The 18562-nt window shown below is 40.1% G+C and overlaps 1 protein-coding gene across 2 annotated transcripts; it reads right to left on the reverse strand.

Moving 5' to 3' along the window:
- Positions 1 to 89: 89 nt before the first annotated feature.
- On the reverse strand, positions 90 to 18294 carry LOC120449614 (fat-like cadherin-related tumor suppressor homolog). 2 transcript variants are annotated; one of them, XM_039632189.2, is made up of 22 exons: positions 18088 to 18294; positions 12529 to 15981; positions 12366 to 12472; positions 12094 to 12301; positions 11971 to 12032; positions 11753 to 11908; positions 11311 to 11683; positions 10244 to 11252; positions 9996 to 10181; positions 9765 to 9939; positions 9446 to 9708; positions 8660 to 9389; positions 8424 to 8601; positions 7923 to 8363; positions 7458 to 7858; positions 7080 to 7388; positions 1713 to 7017; positions 1367 to 1648; positions 1115 to 1303; positions 756 to 785; positions 404 to 535; positions 90 to 342 (listed from the first exon to the last, which is right to left on the reverse strand). In XM_039632189.2, exons 2-22 carry the CDS (start codon positions 15953 to 15955, stop codon positions 206 to 208), a joined length of 14100 nt encoding a protein of 4699 aa, XP_039488123.1. In that variant the 5' UTR covers positions 15956 to 15981; positions 18088 to 18294; the 3' UTR covers positions 90 to 205. The 2 variants fall into 2 exon arrangements, with proteins under 2 accessions (XP_039488123.1, XP_039488125.1); XM_039632191.2 differs by lacking the exon at positions 756 to 785.
- Positions 18295 to 18562: the final 268 nt, after the last annotated feature.

Below are 18562 nucleotides of genomic sequence, written 5' to 3' on the forward strand. Positions count from 1 at the left end.
AGAATATGCATTTTTTATATAAGACGTGCATGGGAGCTTACCTGGGTATTAATGTAATGATACTATGAATGTGTAGTAAAGACGCAATGTTATTTATGTGTTTTTTATTGAAAATATATAACCAAAGTTTTTCCTATGGAAAATAGTATCTAACGAAATGAAATAATTTGTGTAAAATGTAGGTCTTATATATTAAGCATGTCATTTAATTGTTGGTTTGTTGTTGTGGTAAAAACTCCTCCAACTCAGAATCTTCAATTTCACACAGTCGAACCGAAATGTTGCTGTTGGATCCAATTTCTCCGACAGCGCATGGAAATAGGTATGCCTCCTCTGAATTTTCTGCAAAGGTCAAGAGACTTGTGATATTCTTAAAATATGTATAAGCATTTTCCGTGCTTACCACTTATCGTCCTTCTGGTTTTCATTTCTTTCCTAGAAATCGGCCCCTCGGTCATAGAGCTTTCCCCATCCGTCTCACTTGGAAAATGCATCGTCGGTAAATACGAATCAGGATGTCTTAAATATACTTTGCCTGTTGAATAGATCAGATATGGATATTTTAAGTAAGATGATTGTTATTTTTAGAAAAGTTAAGACGGTTTTATATAGACTATGTTGTAGCTTATATAATAAATATTTTCTATTTAATACAGGTTCATTATAAGATATAGAATGTTTATAAAAGTTTTGACGCCTAACCTGAATCTATAAATAACCATTGGACTATTACTTATAATAAATATAAAACTTACACGAATGACTAACTTTCGACGGTAAAGGCACTGATTGCATGAAATGAAGTAGTTAAATAGGTTAGTATACACAGATGTTATTTGTTAGAAAGTTCAAAGAAATAACAGACTGTCTTATAGGGGAAAGGTTTGTTATGTGATTTGAAATTGTGTGCAATACGTTTCACAGGCAATGCTTTTGAAATTATACAATGATAGCACTTAATAAACTTAAATTTTGTAACAGCCAATTAAATAAAACTGCTTATTTTGAACATAAACATAAAAACTTATAGTGATAATTATGGTATCAATTGTTTTTTTTTTAATTCCTTAAATGGTATTTAAATTTCTTCGGGTATATTAACGAAGTGAATTACCTGTATTTGATTTATAGTCTTCATTCTCGATATTATTAAAAGAACTCAGTCTTGAAAGCGGCTGATTACTTGATCTCGGCAACATAAACGGCTCCAAACAGCTCTCTGCCTCCGAGTCCAAATACTCCGATCCGATATCCTCATTCAACGCGGCTATATCCCTCGTCGGATCAACATCGCCGTCTTCCCCTATTGATTGTGAAGTTAAATATTGTTCGGACATATGAATTCGTTTCTCAGTTTTGTACTTACTGTGCACGAAAAAGGCTTTCTTCGACTTGGACTCGTTGCTATCGTTGCTGTGTAAGCTCGACGAGTCAGCAATTTCTGCTCCAGGAACTTCGGTTATATCTGGCAAGGGATTATGGCTTTTGCGAACCCAGTCGGAACAGTCCCAATGATATTGACCATTGGCAAGAGCTGAATAATCAACGAAATTCGCACTGGAAGAGTGGCACACGTTGGGCATTTCAACTTGGATTAGTTTCCCAGTTGAATAGCGACTCACAGATGGTCCGAAATCTCGTTTAAGTTCTGAAATAAAGAACATGTTTATATTTGCTTTTAATAACTGCTGACTTATCAGCCGTCTTCTTACCATTGTTCAGTTTATTTTCACTGAAGGTTCTTAAATGCATTTGCTCGCACCACTCTTGTTTGTAGGCATTATCAGCATCCGTGGAATGGCAAGAGTTTATGTTCACATGCTGTTTGTTTCGATTAACCTTCTGGTACTCGAATGGCACATTTTCCAGTTCATCGCCAGCCGAACCATAGCTACGCAAGATGTCCAAGTTATTTACAAAGTTCCTATTGCTTAGGAATAGGTTGTCATTTGGGGCTGCTGTGTAACTAATAGGCCGTTGGTTAACCTCCAAATTACTCAGCTTAACGTTTGGTTTGCAGTAATTATCCTTGTCCACCAGTGAGTTCAAATTTGCCTCCTTGTACGACGGCTTGTTCTTGTCCTTTTCTAGTCGGTTTCTTCGCTTTGAAGAGGAACTCCTCCGAAGAACCACGCAACAGAGGACACAGCTGATGATGACCAGTACCACAGCCACGCCGGAAATGATCCCGCTTATGTGCTCTATTGAAAAGTTCTTCAGCTTTGTAGAAATAGAGTTCGAATACAGGGGATCTCCGCAACTGGCTCCTGTGAGATAAGAAGGACAAATGCATCGGAAACTTCCAGGTTCATTAATGCAGGTCGCTCCATTGCCGCACGGCTGGTTCTCGCACTCATCCACATCGATCTCACAAGTGGGTCCAGTGTAGCCCCGACACATGCAGTGCGATATTCCATCGCCTTCCTCGCAAATGCCACCGTTTTTGCACGGGTTCGGAGTGCAAAACTTGCCGTACTCACACCTCTTTCCGGATAGGTGGATGGGACACGTGCAGCTGTAATTGTTGGGCCCGTGGTAATCGCATCTTCCGCCGAACAAGCAGGGTCCCGATGAGCAGGGGTCAAGATCGATCTCGCAATGCTTGCCGGAATATCGTGGCTGGCAGGCACATTCAAACACATCCGTGTCGAGCTCCTTGCAGATTCCACTATTGGCACATGGTTGAGACCCGCAAATACCCAGACGCACCAACACATTCGACGGATCACACTTGAACTCGACATTTGTAAAACGCTTCAATGCAGCAATGGTACTTCCGCCGGAAATGTACAATGGCAGCGACTCTTTGGCTATTTTGATGTTTGCCATGCAGCCGATGAAGCCGCGCTGAATATCTTCGTAGCCAATTATCGATGGATGTGGACGAACTTCGGCGCCTACAAAGATATCGTTCGACTGAATGTTCAGGATGCCATTCACACCCGGAGCACTGCCATGGGAGACGTGCTTGTTGTCCACCATTACTTTGGCACTATTGAGAGACCGCTCCAGACTGATTTGATGCCACTCCCCGTCAGAGATGTTGATGCTGGACACACTGATGACTCCCTCGCCAGAGCCCAAATCGAATCTGTACTGAACAGCTCCGTTTATAATCTCCAGAATGTTGTAGTCCACCTTGCCGCTGGCATACAGCAGCGTGCCAGTTTGCTGAACAGTTCTTATCTGCAGAGAGTAGGAGAACTCGTTTTCCAGCGTAAACTTCGCCTTTACCTTGTTGATCTTGTAGTGGGCATAGCTCTTTCCGCCAAAGGACACCGCAGTGAATAGACCCACGTCACAGGATTCATTGCTGCACTTCGAAGACTTCCTCTCACAGTATGTTCCTGAAAATCCCTTGGGACAGACACATTGGTAACCCAAAGCCGATCCAGATGGCATGCAGATCCTCTGCGGGGAACACGGATCCGTGGAGCAGGCGTTCACAGTCTCTTTGCAGTGCTTTCCATCGAATCCCGGTCGGCAGACACATGTATTCACCTGGACGTAAGATGGAGCAGCGAAGCTTATTACATCCGTAAAGGTGGTGGTAACGTTATTCTTCAGGATCTGTAAAACCTGTTTGCATTCCCCATGAACGCATTCATTTTTGTTACTTTGGCAGGTGGATGGCAGTACATCCTCCACCACCAGGTTGGTTTCGTTTTCAATCTCGTTCTTTTTGTCTACCAGTGTCTGCCGAATTTCATCACTGGTGAAGAATTCATCGGAGTCGGGTATAATTTGCTGCTTCCGCACTGCAAACACTACGTTCAAGTCAGAGCCAATGGACCTCGCTCGTCGATTACCCACAGAATGCGTTGACGCCTTTTGATGCTCCGATTGAAGGGTGATGAGAATTACATCCTTTTGGCGACATCGCATGATATTGCGAATGGAGCGCATAAACGTTTTCCTGTGACTCAGGAGAAACTCAGATGCTGAAATCCTACTGAACCGGATAACAACTGACTCTTTAAGCATGTCATTGGTTACCAGTTCCACGTTGATCCTGACCACAGAAAAGACATGGAATTTACCATCTGAAACGGACACATTCAGCTTATACAGACCAATATCTAGGTTGGATATGGCATAGATCTTTCCCGTGTTGTTGGAAATGTTGAACAGCTTTGAGTTCTGATACATGTCTTCGGGACCAGACACCAAACTGAAGTTCAATTCATCATACTTGTCCTGATCCGAGGCATGAACTTTGCCAATGAATGCGCCCGAAAAATCGTCCTCGAATGAATTTATTGTTACTTCTAGAGGTGTGACAATGGGCGGGTATTGACTTTCTTCAATTATTTTCACAACCACCCAGGCATCGGAATATAATGGAGGTGTCCCGTTGTCGAAAACTCGAACCTGAATCACGAATTCATCCTGCAGGTTGTGATTAAATCGCGAGGCTGTGCTCAAGGAACCATCTTGTTCCAGTCGGAATAGGCCACCCTCATTTCCAGACCTAATATCGAAGGTATATGGAGTGGTATTGGGTGATTCGTCTGCGTCTGATATTTTGAATGTTAGGAATATATAGCCTAGACGTCGGTTTTCTTGAAGTACAACACTGTAGTTGGCGCTGGAAAAGATGGGTGCATTATCGTTTGTGTCCAAAATGTTTATATTTATTGGCACACTGTTGCATCTTTGAGGATTCCCCTGATCACAGGCTTGAATTTCCAGAGTGTAGTGCGAAATAGTCTCACGATCTAAAGGCCGTGATACACTTATTGTTCCGTTTTTCGGCTCTATGGAAAACTGGCCTATGTTGTCGCCCTTTTCAATGTTGTAAGTCACAAGACCGTTTACATCAGAATCTTCGTCTGAGGCCTTGATGTCCAAAATCTTGGAACCGACGAAAATATCTTCGTTGACATTAATGCGGTACAGGTTTTGCAGAAACTTGGGGCTGTTGTCATTAATGTCCAAAATAGAGATGTTCACATAGGCATTGTTGCTAAGTGGTGGAGAGCCTCCATCAATAGCTTGAATGGTCAAGAAGTAAAACTTGGACATTTCATAGTCCAAGGTTGCATTTAGCACCAAGTCGCCTGTCGTCGAATCCATTTTGAACTTTCCCTGTTCGTTGCCACTCATTATGAAGTAGTGAATATCCGCATTTACCCCAATATCTATTGAAGTGGCATAAACTTTGCACACTTCTGTGCCATGTGTGGCGTTTTCTAGAATTTTGCACGAATACTGTCGCATACTAAACTCGGGTGGATTGTCATTAATGTCCAATATGTTCACAGCAACTGTTGCAATGGAATGTAATTTTGGAACGCCGCAGTCCTCCGCCTTCACTGTGAGATTAAACAATGAAATAGTTTCACGGTCGAGACTTTTGTCCAGCCTTATGATACCAGTCGATTTTGATATTTTGAAATAATCATGGTTTTCGCCCATCAGGGAGTATTTGATTTGTCTATTTAACCCAAAATCCTTATCCATCGCGTGCACTTTCGTGATCAACGTGTTTAGTTGTGCATCCTCGGGTACACTCACTCTATATTGCGCCATCGAGAAAATTGGCGTATTGTCATTAATGTCATTGACCGTGATGATTATTTCCGAGAAGCACTCTTGCGTAAAGTCCTTGCCATCCTGAACATGTGCTACTAACTTGTACTTGGGCGTTGTCTCCCGATCAAGTGCGCTTGCTACCTTTAGGATGCCACTTTCCTTTCCAATAGTAAAGTCGTCCGCACCTTTGCCCGAAAGATAGAAGCGAAGTTTGCTTTGAAAATCAAAATCAACCGCCTTGATTTCAACGAGCGTAGTTCCAATCGAGATTGATTCATTAGTGGAGATATGATAGCGGGGTTTTAGGCAGTAAGGCGTATTGTCGTTTATGTCATTTACATCTATTTCCACATTGGCTTTGGCAGTGAATTTTCCATCAGTTGCTATTATGCTTAAGTTGTAGAACATGATTTGTTCGCGATCTAATGGTTTGGCAATAAATAACTCTCCGCTCTTACCGATTTGGAACTGGGCTTGTTTGTCCCCAGAAGCGATAAAGAAGTCCATCTCCTGTTTTTCGATATCGGGATCAATTAGGAGTAAGTTGATTAAAACTGTGCCAGGCAGTGCATTTTCGAAAACCGCAAGCCTTTCGATAGGTAATTTAAATACTGGTGCGTTATCATTATAGTCTACAATTTTGATAGTTACAGGTACTTTTGCATCATGCTTTGGGTGGCCATTATCGGCAGCAATTACTTTAAAATTATACTCGGATTGAACTTCTCTATCCAAGGAGGTTAGCAAGGTGATCCAGCCACTGTAGATGTCAATGTCAAAAATATTTTGGATGTTTTCAGTATCACTTTCCAAGTAGTACCGAATGTCGCCATTTGGTCCGGTGTCCGCATCTGTTGCCGATACTTTGACCAAGGATATGACCTTTTCACTGTTTTCCGCAACACTGGCACTGTAGAATGTGTTGTCAAATTTAGGATAGTTATCATTTTCGTCCCTAACATCAATTAAAACATCAGCGTAGGCGAAAAAAACCGGAACCGTGGAAGTTTCCGCCACTACAATCAACGTGTGCGACTCTTGTTGCTCCCTGTCCAATGTTTGCTGGAGGATCAGTTCACCACTATCGGATATCATGAAATGGTCCTGATCCGCTGCTATTGAGAATTTGAACGTATAGTTTCCAATCATATGTAGTTTTGTTAGCACGGTTCCTGGTGGCGTTGACTCTATGATCTTGAGTAGAACCAAAGATTTCTCAATGAGGGGAGTACTGGCATCTGTTTCGATTATTTCGATGGACACAGGAACTTCCGAATGAAATTGAGGTTCCCCTCGATCGGAAGCACGAACGAAAAACTGATAGGAGTTAACTCCGTAAGATTCTGCATTCCTCTTAAAAGCAATATCGCCAGTTTTCTCGTTAATTTCAATCACCTCCTTCACTGCCTCATCGATGGACTTTTGAACAATTTGGTAATACACCGATCCATTATCACCAATATCGTCGTCTTTGGCTTTGACCTGTAAGTAAACAGTTTAAACTTCTTAAGTAGGGACTTCTTTAAATGGCAGACAATGTTTACCGTCAAGATAGTTCGGTTCGCTTCCGTTGTTGTGCTTACAACCATTTTGTATTCCTTTAATAGGAAGTAAGGAACGTTGTCGTTCACGTCCACTACAATAACCTTGAGTGAGGCAAATCCGAATTTACCGCCACCGTCGGACACCTTCAATAGCACCACGTACTCATCCTTTTTTTCACGGTCAAAAGTCACTTTAGAAGTAATTACACCCGTCGATTGGTCTATGAGAAAGATTTTTTTCATTTCCTCGGAAACTATTTCGTAGTAAAGACTTGCGTAGGTGCCAAAATCTCCATCCGATGCTTTTACCTAAAAATACCAATTATTATATTATTATTACACAATAACGTCTTGTGCCTATCTAATAAAATACCATACCGTGATTATATTATGACCGTGTAACAAATTTTCAGGTACTTGAGCCTCATAAGTACTTTGATCAAATTGTGGACTGTATACGTTTTCTGGCATTAAGGATATTTTCAGCCGGGCATATGTCGTATGAACTCCATCGGAAACAGAAATATTCAAGACTGTGCTGCTTTTATCAGTAAAATTTAACATGTTTTGAAGGGATATAACTCCTGTTAGTTTATCAATACTATAGGTTTGCAATTCGTTTCCATAAACAATTTTATACTCCAGAGAGTCAGTATCAGAAATATCCTTATCGTATGCCTTAGGTAGGGCAACAAATTGTCCACGAACAGCTGCGACTGATAGTTTGGTGAAGTACGACGGCTCTACAAAACATGGGGCATTATCGTTCAAGTCTTTTACTGAAATATAAAAATAATATATTTTCAATTAGTCTGTAAGAGGTGAGGTGAGACACAATTCTACCTGTTATAAATACATTTGATCGGGAACTTAATGATGGCGATCCATGGTCCTTAACGTTAACTACAACATGATGATATTTAATTTGTTCATAGTCCAATGGAGTCTTTAAATAGAGATTTCCGTCAGTGACGTCAATGTAAAATAGTTCTGAATTGTTTTGCCCATTGATGGACTCAATATAATAAGAAAGTTTTGCATTTGCTCCAGAGTCTTTATCAGTTGCATTAATCTTCAAAATTTGTGTTCCAAACGAAGAATTTTCCGGAATGGTTATGTTGTACATATCACTCTCAATTTCTGGATAGCAATCGTTGACATCCAAAATGGAAACAGATAAAACGACTTCAGCATAAACACCAGAAAGACTATCTGTCGCTCGAATAGAAACATCATGTGAGCTTATTTTCTCGTAATCCAATTCATTAACGACAAAAATTGAGCCTGAAATTAAATACAAGCTTAGATAATTTTGAAGTGAAAAAGATAGCTGGATGAATCTACCTGTGTTGTAATCAATTTCAAACGATTGACTGTCTGAAGATATTGTGTAAATTAAACTCCTGCCCAAGGGACTTTCAGCTTCAATGGAAACGGAAAGCGCAGAGTACATTTCCACGTCTTCCTTGACGCTAACAGTGTAAAATTGTTTTTCAAAAACGGGCATCGAACGATCAATAACCTACAATAGAAATTGCAGTTTGTATTAAAAAGTCAAATTTTTCCCATTTTTTCATTACCTTAACTTGTAGAGGAGCTTCTGAAGAGCAAGGTGTTATGGCGCCATCATAAGCAGCAACTGTCAATTCATAGTTTCGATTATGACCTTCGACATGCTGCTTTATGGATAACTCTCCAGTTTTGCGGTCCAATTTGAACAACTCCCCATTTCCCTTCTTAAGTTCGTACCGGACCTCGCCATTTTCTGCACTATCCAAGTCAACAGCCTTAACCTGCATTATAATCGTTCCTTTTGGATCGTCAATTGAAACGGTGGCATAGTAGGGCATATTGACAAACAAGGGGCAGTTATCGTTCACATCCAAGACGGATATATCTATGAACGTTACTGCCCTGCGAACATTCGAATTCATGCCGTCGTATAACTCGGACTTTGCTTCCACAAACAGTGTGTACAAATCCTTTACTTCCCGATCGAAGATAACTCCAGTGGTTTTTAGGGCTCCCGAACTGATTCCAATATCAAACAATTGTGTTGGGTTCAGGATGCGGTACTCAACGTTTTCGTTCAGTGAGTTTCCAACCACATTCACCAATCCAATGGTGGCTACCTTTGTGTTATTTTCATATGCAGAAAATCTATACGATTCACGTTGGAATGAAAAATTTAAGTCGATGGCTGATAAAACCTTAATTTTAACTATTAAAATTGCAGAGAATATTCCGTCGGAGGCACGGACGTGCAAGGTATAGTCCCGATTATTTTCGTTATTTAGTAGTTCAAAATTTCTAAAAACAAAAGTTATGGTTTATGTTCCAAAAATAAATATTGTAGCTATGTTTACCTTGTTGTAATTATTCCGGTGTATTTTTCGATCTGGAAACATTCATTGGCGTTTCCATCTACAATGTCAAACCTTAAAGTATCGTTATCAGCATCCTTTGCGCTAACTTGTCTAACAAACACATTTTCAAAAGTTGGAAGGAACAAAGTTACATTGAGTTCACGCTCATTAAATACTGGAGGACAATCGTTAACATTTATGACACGAATCGTCACATGTGCTGTTGTAGTGGAATGTAGTTTGGGCTTTCCCATATCACTAACCTAAAATATAAAAAATGTGAAGACAAAATTCTAAAACTATTTAATGCTTTAATTACCGTAACGTCAAAAGTGTAACCAGCATTGGTTTCATAGTCCAGTTGTCGTAACAGCTCAATAGCGCCAGTTGTCGAATCTACTTTAAAAAATTTGTTTGCCAGATCGTCAATTATGTGGTATTCAACCATTCCGTTTACTCCGACATCCGCATCCTTGACTTGTAGTGTTAAATGACTAAAGTAAAAATATATTATTATTGATATCCTTAAAGTCCAATTACGAGCACTTACTCTTTTGATGAGTCGTATACTTTCAGAACGTAAGATCCAATTGCGGCAGATTCAGATAATTCCCCCACATATTCATTTTGAACGAAATATGGAATATTATCGTTAGCATCTAGGATATGTATAATTATATTTTGGCTGGATGACTCTGCTGCCATATTGGTTCCTTTAACAGTAAGGTTGAATACCCTGGGGTAACAAAAAATGTAATAAATATTACAATTTAAATTGTAATAAATTGTATTGCTTACTTGATGGATTCATAGTCGATATTTCCATTGATAACAATAACTCCAGTGGAGGGGTTAATGCGGAAGCTTTCGTGGATGTTTCCAGAAATAATATTAAAGAATATGGATGACGAAGACCGAGCGGTGACTTGAGTAACAAATGTTCCGATGGGTAGGTTTTCGAATATTTCTATTGCAATGTTGTTGGTTGAGAACCTCGGAGGATCGTTCTCGGACATGGTGACAATGATGTGCACAGGTATCTGCGATGACAAAGGTGGGTTTCCCAGATCTACGGCCTTTACTTGAAGCATGTACTCTTGAATCTTATTAATGTTTAAGTTGCCAGCCAATGTGATTACACCAAAAGTGGGGTCTATTTCAAATACACTACCCACGTTACCAGTGATAATAGAGTACTGGATCTCGGCATTGTGCCCACTATCTCGATCTATGGCCCTCACTTCGGCCAATTTAGAGCCAATAGCTGCGCTTTCGGGAACCTTACTTTGAATTATTTTAGCAGTAAATTCTGGATGGTGGTCATTGTGGTCATGCACGTTTACAATGATCTTGGCATAGTTTCTTTTTCCAGGCGCTCCTTGATCTTTAACAAAAACGATGAGTATATGCTGTGCAGTCTTTTCAAAATCCAATCTCTGAGTGACAATAACATTTCCACTTATGGAATCGATTCGGAACAATGCCAGGGACGACGGATCCTGAGTTGCGTGTAGGTGATAGAATAGCTTTTTGTCCTCATCTCTGTCAGTGGCGTGAAGTTGCATGATAACTGATTCCTCCTCAATATTTTCTGATATATTGACATGATACACATCTTTAGCAAACTGAGGGGGGTTGTCATTAATATCGATCACTTGAACCAAGAGATTAGTAAACGTTGTAAATGTGCCATCCGTAACGCTAATAGTTAGATTATATGACTGTTTCGTCTCGTAGTCCAAATATTTTGAAAGTAAAATGTTTCCGTTATCTTGGCCAATGTAAAAGGTGTTGTCTTCATTGCCATCTATAAATGAATCAAATTTCAATAAGTATTCAAAATGTGGGTCATCTATTAAACTTACTGGAAATGTTGTACCACAGCTGGTCGTTGTCATCATCGACAGCCAATATTTGAGTGACCAAAAATCCTGGCTTGTCATTCTCTGTTAGATCCACGACATTTTCGGACGTCTTTCTGACTATCAACGGTGCATTTTGAGAATCAGGATTAACAGGAACTACAACTATATTAACTCTAGCAGTTTGACTTTTCTTAGGAATTCCGTTGTCCTCAGCCTTGATGTGAATTTCAAACTCATTATCGGAGTCCAATGGTTTTGCTATATGTATGTGGCCCTTTTGGCTGTCGATGCGAAATTTGTTTTTACCCTTTCCGGACTTAATTGAGTAGGTAATTCGCCCATTTTCCCCACTGTCGCTGTCGATAGCATGAACCTAAAAACAATAATTAATGCAAAAATTTTCGGTAACATTGAACATTAACATTAAAAGCATAGGGCATACCTGAAAAATAGATTGATTGACAGCGGCTGAAGACGGAACTTGCACCTTGTAAACCCTTTGGTCAAACTCTGGGCCATTATCGTTAATATCGAGCACTGACACAACAATTCGCGATGTAGAGGATAGTACTGGAGATCCGTTATCTGATATAGCAACCTGAAAAAAAAGTTGCAGCTTTTTGATTTTACAACTACCGGAAAATGTTGGAGTCAACACACCTCCAAAATATGCTCCGCTTGATTTTCTCTGTCCAATTTGCGTTCTGTCGTTTTAATCAACCCTAAGAACAAGAACAGTGAATTAAATATATATCAATTCAACTTATATTTAAATGTTTGTACCTGTTTTCGAATCAATTTCAAAGTACCCGACCAGATTTCCAGAAACAATATTATATGTAATTGTCTTAGTGGGATCTATATCAGGATCGTATGCCTTCAAAGTAATGATCTCCACATTTTCCACACTTGCTTCCGTAACATTTACGTAGTACACTGGTTTGTCCGTAAGAGGAATGTTATCGTTTTCGTTTTCGACTTGTATGTAAACCTAATAATGAAGCGAATTTTAGTTTTCAGAACATCTTTAGATATATGTATTTGTATATACTTACTTCCGCACAATTGCTGAGGGGAACTATTGCGCAGTCCTGTGCACAGAGCGTCAACCAGTAAAAGTTTTTCGTCTCCGCATCGAGTTGGGACAAGGAAGTTATTGAACCTGCAATATATATTGGCAATAATCCGTTTGAGATGTCATACAAAGGGAATACAAACCTTGGTCGTTGACCGCAAAAATTCCCAGCCCATCGCCACCTGTGATTGAGTACGTGATTTTCGAGTTCAGGTCCACCGTGTCCATATCCCGAGCAGTGACATTCATTACAAACGTTCCCTTCGGCTTGTTCTCCTTTATCTTTCCCTCGTACACAAAGTCGTCGAATTCGGGAGCAAACCTGTTCTCGTTGACGTCAATGATCATTATTACTATGGACATGTCTGAAGTTAGCGAGGGATCTCCGCCATCGATGGCACTGACAATAAGATTGTGCACTTGTTTGTTCTCGTAGTCCAGATACCCTTGAGTCCTTATTGCACCAGTGTGCTTATCGATTCTGAATAGTTCCTTATCCTGGGTCTCCTCTTTCAGAGAGAATTGAATCTCGGCATTGGGTCCAATGTCTTCGTCCACCGCTTCGATTACGGCCAACACTGTTCCGCGGGGCAGATCTTCGCGCACCTTAAATATGTACTCTTGCACTCCAAAAACCGGCGCGTTGTCGTTGACATCGTCAACAAGAACGTAAACCAGAGCCTCTGAAGAGAGCACGGGATTGCCACCATCCTTGGCCGTTATGTGAAGAGCATAATTATCCTGTTTCTCGCGATCCAGTGGTTTGTTCAGACGAATGCATCCCGTAGTTGCATTGACCGTGAAATCGCTGCACTCAACCGATAGGGCATATGTAACCTGAGCATTGATTCCGGAGTCTGCATCCGTGGCATGAAGGCAGTGTACCACAGTTCCTATCCTGGCACTCTCAGTCAGCCGGAAGGTCGCCAATGTCTTCTGAATAACCGGACGATTGTCGTTCACGTCGAGGATCGTTATTGGCAACATTTTTGATGTCGATTTGGTCGGGCTACCCAGATCGTAAACGGTGATGTTGAGGACATATTCATTTTGACGTTCTCTATCCAAATATCCAATTATCTGTAGTTCACCGCGGTCTGGATCAATACGAAAAACCGAATCGTAGTCCCCGTCTAAAATTGCAAATACCAACTTTCCGTTGTAGCCCAAATCGCGATCTTTGGCTTCTATCCAAGCAACTGTTTCACCCAATTGGACACTTTCGTTGATGGACAGCTCCTGAGGGAAGTTCACGAACTCTGGTCTATGCACATTTTGACCATATCGACTGGGTGTTAAAGATAAGTCACTGAAAACGGATAGCGACACACTTTTTACATTATTTTTTTCGGACAAGGACAATGTTTCCGCTAATCTCCTCCCCACGCCAGTTTCCCGACACTCAAAGGACCCATAGCCATGTAGTATACTGGAATCTCTAGCCAAATCTTCTGGCATTAGATGTACATTTATAATCAAGTCATCGGAAAAGTGAGTGCCATCCGTGGCGGAAACTTTAAGAATACGATTTGTTAAGGATGTTTTCTTCAGATCGCAGGAAATAGACAGGGAGCCCGATGTGGGGTCCAAGTTAAAGCAGCCATCCTCGTTGCCATCGCTCAAGCGATAGGATATTATATCGCCTGCGTCAAAGTCAATAGCTGAGGTAACGAAAACTTCGGTACCCATCGGGGCCGATTTAGTCACTTTGCCATAGCAATTCACTCGTTCAAACTGCGGTCGATTATCGTTAATATCCTTGACGACGATGGACAGTTTGATTTCCGTCTGTCTTCTGTACGGCAATCCCCAATCCGATGCACGTACTATCAGCTCATAGTTGCGCTTCATTGTTTCAAAGTCAAGGAGAGATGTGGTCTTAACTATACCGCTGAAGTGATCGATCTCAAATGGAACCGCATTTAGATTGGCAATACTATACGATATGTATGAATTTTCACCAGAATCCCTGTCTTTGGCAGTGAGTTTCACAACAAACGACCCAGCCAAGTTGTTTTCATTAATACTAATCACCTTATTGAGATTCTCAAAAATGGGATCATTGTCGTTCATATCCTGTACGCTGATTTTTACCTTGGCTGAAGATTGTTTTCTGGACCCAACATTTGCCTGATCAATGGCGGACACGGTTAAGGTGTAACTTGACTTCTTTTCGGCATCCAGCTGCTTCGCTGTGTACAACATGCCGGAATCGGGATTTATTCGAAATTCATCGCCCTCATTTCCACCCACGATTTCCAAGTAAACCAATGCATTTTTGCCCAAATCTGGATCGCTCACCTTCAGCCTTATCACAGGCATGTTAATGGGGGCCGTTTCTGGAATCGATACTTCGTAAATCTCCTGCGTAAATATGGGTATGTTTTTGCTCTCGGGTTTGATTTGAATAGGAACGGATTTATAGGCGAATCTACGTGGAGTTCCCAGGTCCTCTGCCCGCAGGGTTATGTTGTAAATGAAATGTTGCTGGCTTAAGTGAGCAAATTGATTTAGTTCGATGTAGTACTCGTCTTTGGTCTCCGCTGCCTTCAGAAGAAACGTGCCATCCGGATTTCCATCGACGATTTCCAATCGCCCTATGTTGCCGTTTATCCCAGTGTCCTTGTCGTTTACTCGCACAATTCCATAAATCAAAGGGTTTGATGTTGGCGTCACGCTCGAAAAGGTTTTCGTGAAAATCTCTGGAGCGAAGAAGTTAACCTGTTTCACCGAAATACTGACCTTCGCCTTGCTGGCCTGGTGGTTCTGTTGGTTGACCCATGACCCCCGATCGTAGGCCACCACTGTGAGCTCGAAGTGCGAATTCTCCGCATACTGAAGCTGCTGCAGGAGAGTAATTTCGCCAGTGGTTGGATGGATAGCAAAGTATTCACTATCCATCAGGAGACTGTAGTAGATTTCCCCATTGATGCCGAGGTCAGCATCGTCTGCGGTGACCTTTAAAATACTTTGATATTTGGGCGTGTCCTCCGGAATAACTACAGTGTACTGGGTTGGGTAAAACAGCGGACTCAGGTCATTGCGATCCAGTACTTTGATGTGGATATTCGCCTCCGTTTCATAGCTTGATATATTTCTGTCGTGCAAATGTACATGTGCCTTCACTCTTATAAGGTACTCCTCAGTTTTTTCTCTGTTTAGCACAACGTTATTTGTCCGAGTTCGAATCGCTAAGAAGGCAAAATCTCCGACCAGCTTCTCCTCGGCTTTGAACAGCTTCTCCTTATCACCACTAATTATCCTATACTTAACTTCTGCGTTCAAGCCAACTCTCAAGCCGGCCAGTCTTTCATGCAATACTCCCTTGGCATAAGTCTTGCCCAGACTATTTTCTGGTATGGTAACATTATATACACTATGGCTAAACCTATACAGATCTTGCAGTTGGTTTTCTAGTCTATATTCGAGGGTCGCTGTGTGCTTCTCATCGGCCTTGCTTTGTACAGAGGGGATCAACCATAGACTACACAGTAGTGAAATCCATTGGAATGTCGTGAAAGCTTTTTTTTTTACAGGAGTTACATATTTTTTAATCTTCATAGTAAACATATACTGCTCTTATTTCACATAATATCCTGCAACGTAAACGAAATTGTAATAATTTGGTTAAATGAGGTTTTTTTATAAAATGTTTAATAATGGTTGTGGCTTTTAAAGCAAATATGTAAATTAAGTATCCTTCTTTATAGATCTAAATTTGAATCCGTGACTTAAGTTCAATTTTGAATTTACCGGGGGGAGTGTGTTTACTTTTTTATGTTTGCAATTAAACGAATCGTTCATCAGAAATAGGCAACACATAGTAAATCACTCAATGCGATCCGAAATCAAATAAAAAGCTATTTAAAGCAACCAATTTTAAAAATGTTTATATATATATATATATATATATATATGTATATTTATATATATATATATATATATATATATATATATATATATATGTATATTTTATTTATTTAACAGAAACGTGGATAAGCTTCTGCGGACGAGATGCCCGTCTCGTTTGGTGGAATTTTCAACCTTACTTCTACATAATTGATTAAAAATCCTTAATTTTGTCTAAACGATTTTCAACAATAGTCGTCTATAAGGTAAACTGTTTAGCTTATAATTTTGGCAAATTAATGGCAGTGTTCCTCATTCTTACTATCTGACAATACTTTTGCATGGTACCTCATTTGAAGGTACGAGTATATTGTTAATAAACAAACAAAGCAAATTTAAAATAAGAAAGGAAAATAAACGTCTGTAAAAAGGTAACGTTATAAAATGTCATTTTGAAAATTTAATGTTCACAAGAAATTTGCTTAAATTTTAATTTTCCTAAAGAAAATGTTTGCGCGTCAAAAACGTTGTAAAGGGCGCCTTCCGCAGTCGATTTGACCCAGATTTTATTTTAAAGGGGCACGACCACCTTATCAGCCTTATCTCTGATGTTATTTAATAATAGGGTTCTATAATTAGCTGTGGGTAAAATGCTTGATAATTAGTCAGCCTAAATCTATTTCATGCAACTGCTGTACCTGGATTGCAAAAAAAAACATTTTAGGTTTTTAAGGATAATGCACTATTTGTTGAACAAGACTGAAATTAAATTCATTTTATACCCTTTATGACTTTTTTTTATAAAAGTTGCAGATTAACGGGTGAATGACTCGAAATTACCATTTTACACTTGTGTTATTTTTGAAATTTAATGATTTCTAAAATTTTGAACCCAGTCTACCCGTTCCACCGTCGTTTTCTGTAACTCAGAGCACATTATCAAGCAAAGCTGGATATTTCTGGAAGGTTTTTAAATTGTAAATTTTCATTAGGAACGGAAATTTCTCTATAACTTGATATCCAACCCTTTCGGTACCCACAAAGCTCCTTACTTGACACCTTTGCCAGATAAGAAAAACTAATATGGTAAACCAAATGTGTGAAAAATAGAGCTTCATTTTCCCTATAAAACTGAATGAAAGAAGTGCTTGGAATTTTTTCCAGTTACCAAATTGTTGCTTACGAATTTAAAGAACCGTGAAGGCGACACTTTTGAATTGCATTTCCACTAGCATATCATTTCAGCATATTCACTTGACTGAAGAACCACTTGTTGGGAGTGGAAGTTCAGAGATTTTCGATTCATTGAAACGTGAAGGTTGCGAAATTGGTGCGGCGCGTAGGTACAAAAATATGAGTAATAAGGCCCGTAGTACACACATATCATACATGAAAAGAAGTCATAACAGGTTAGCGAGCACAATGTGAATCACTGAGTAGTTCCAATTGTAATGTTTATTCGGAAGCTATGTCAGGAAACCCTTCGCAACTTGTCTGGTTTCTTATTCCAAAATCAGTCCACAAAGTCACACTATTACGATCACTAACTCCAGTTTTTACATAGGAGTGCAGCATTTACATTGGTATGCAGGCGATGCATATGTACATCGCACATAAATCGTACATCGGTGTACAAAGATAACATGTGTCTCTTTTCCGTGGGCCTTATTTTCCGATAAGGTAAGTAAACACACGCACACACATCCCTCCAAATCGCCGTCATAAACTCCGTGGGTATAGCTAGTGGTTTGTAAGTTAAATACACAGAACTGCACAATTCTCGGTTGAAACTTCTTTTTGGAAAATGTTTGGCCCACATACTAACGCACTGAGTTACATATGTGTGTATATACCTTTATAATTTAGAGTGGATCGCACAACTTGGCTGGAACTAACTAAAAATCGACGTTTTCGCTGGTTACTCGTTAACTTCGAGGGCGATTATTTTTATCGGCTTATATTTTCATTCATCTCCGATTTTCGGAGCTCTAGACGCGGATTAAACACTCACATTAATTGGCAGCTGCATGTACATATGCACCATTAACTACGATCACCGATAACTCCGCCCGCTATTGCTCTCTCTTGAAAACGCCAAAATCGATTGCAAGAATCGAATACTACGAGACTGGATGACTCTCTGTGCAACCTATCGGTGTGCAGCCGATAACTTAAATATCGATCATACTGCAAGGCGCGAACAGACATGAATTTAAAGGTGCTCCTATGCCTATTTTTTTAAAACATTGCATCTTTAAAAATTTGTAATGATCGCCCACTTAATTAAAAAAATTCCCTAAACTACCTTTCAACAAGTGCTCAAACTAA

Source organism: Drosophila santomea, chromosome 3L (assembly GCF_016746245.2).
Source record: "Drosophila santomea strain STO CAGO 1482 chromosome 3L, Prin_Dsan_1.1, whole genome shotgun sequence".
Taxonomy (NCBI): Eukaryota; Metazoa; Arthropoda; class Insecta; order Diptera; family Drosophilidae; genus Drosophila; species Drosophila santomea.

Bases quoted from the DNA above. Each gene is read 5' to 3' on its own strand.
- LOC120449614 (XM_039632189.2), bottom strand. From the start codon at position 15,955: ATGTTTACTATGAAGATTAAAAAATATGTAACTCCTGTAAAAAAAAAA. The intron at 11,909-11,970 runs GTGTGTTGACTC...CTTTTTTTTCAG, and splicing joins AAGCGGAGCATATTTTGGAG to GTTGCTATATCAGATAACGG. The intron at 9,940-9,995 runs GTAAGTGCTCGT...TTTTTACTTTAG, and splicing joins GTATACGACTCATCAAAAGA to TCATTTAACACTACAAGTCA.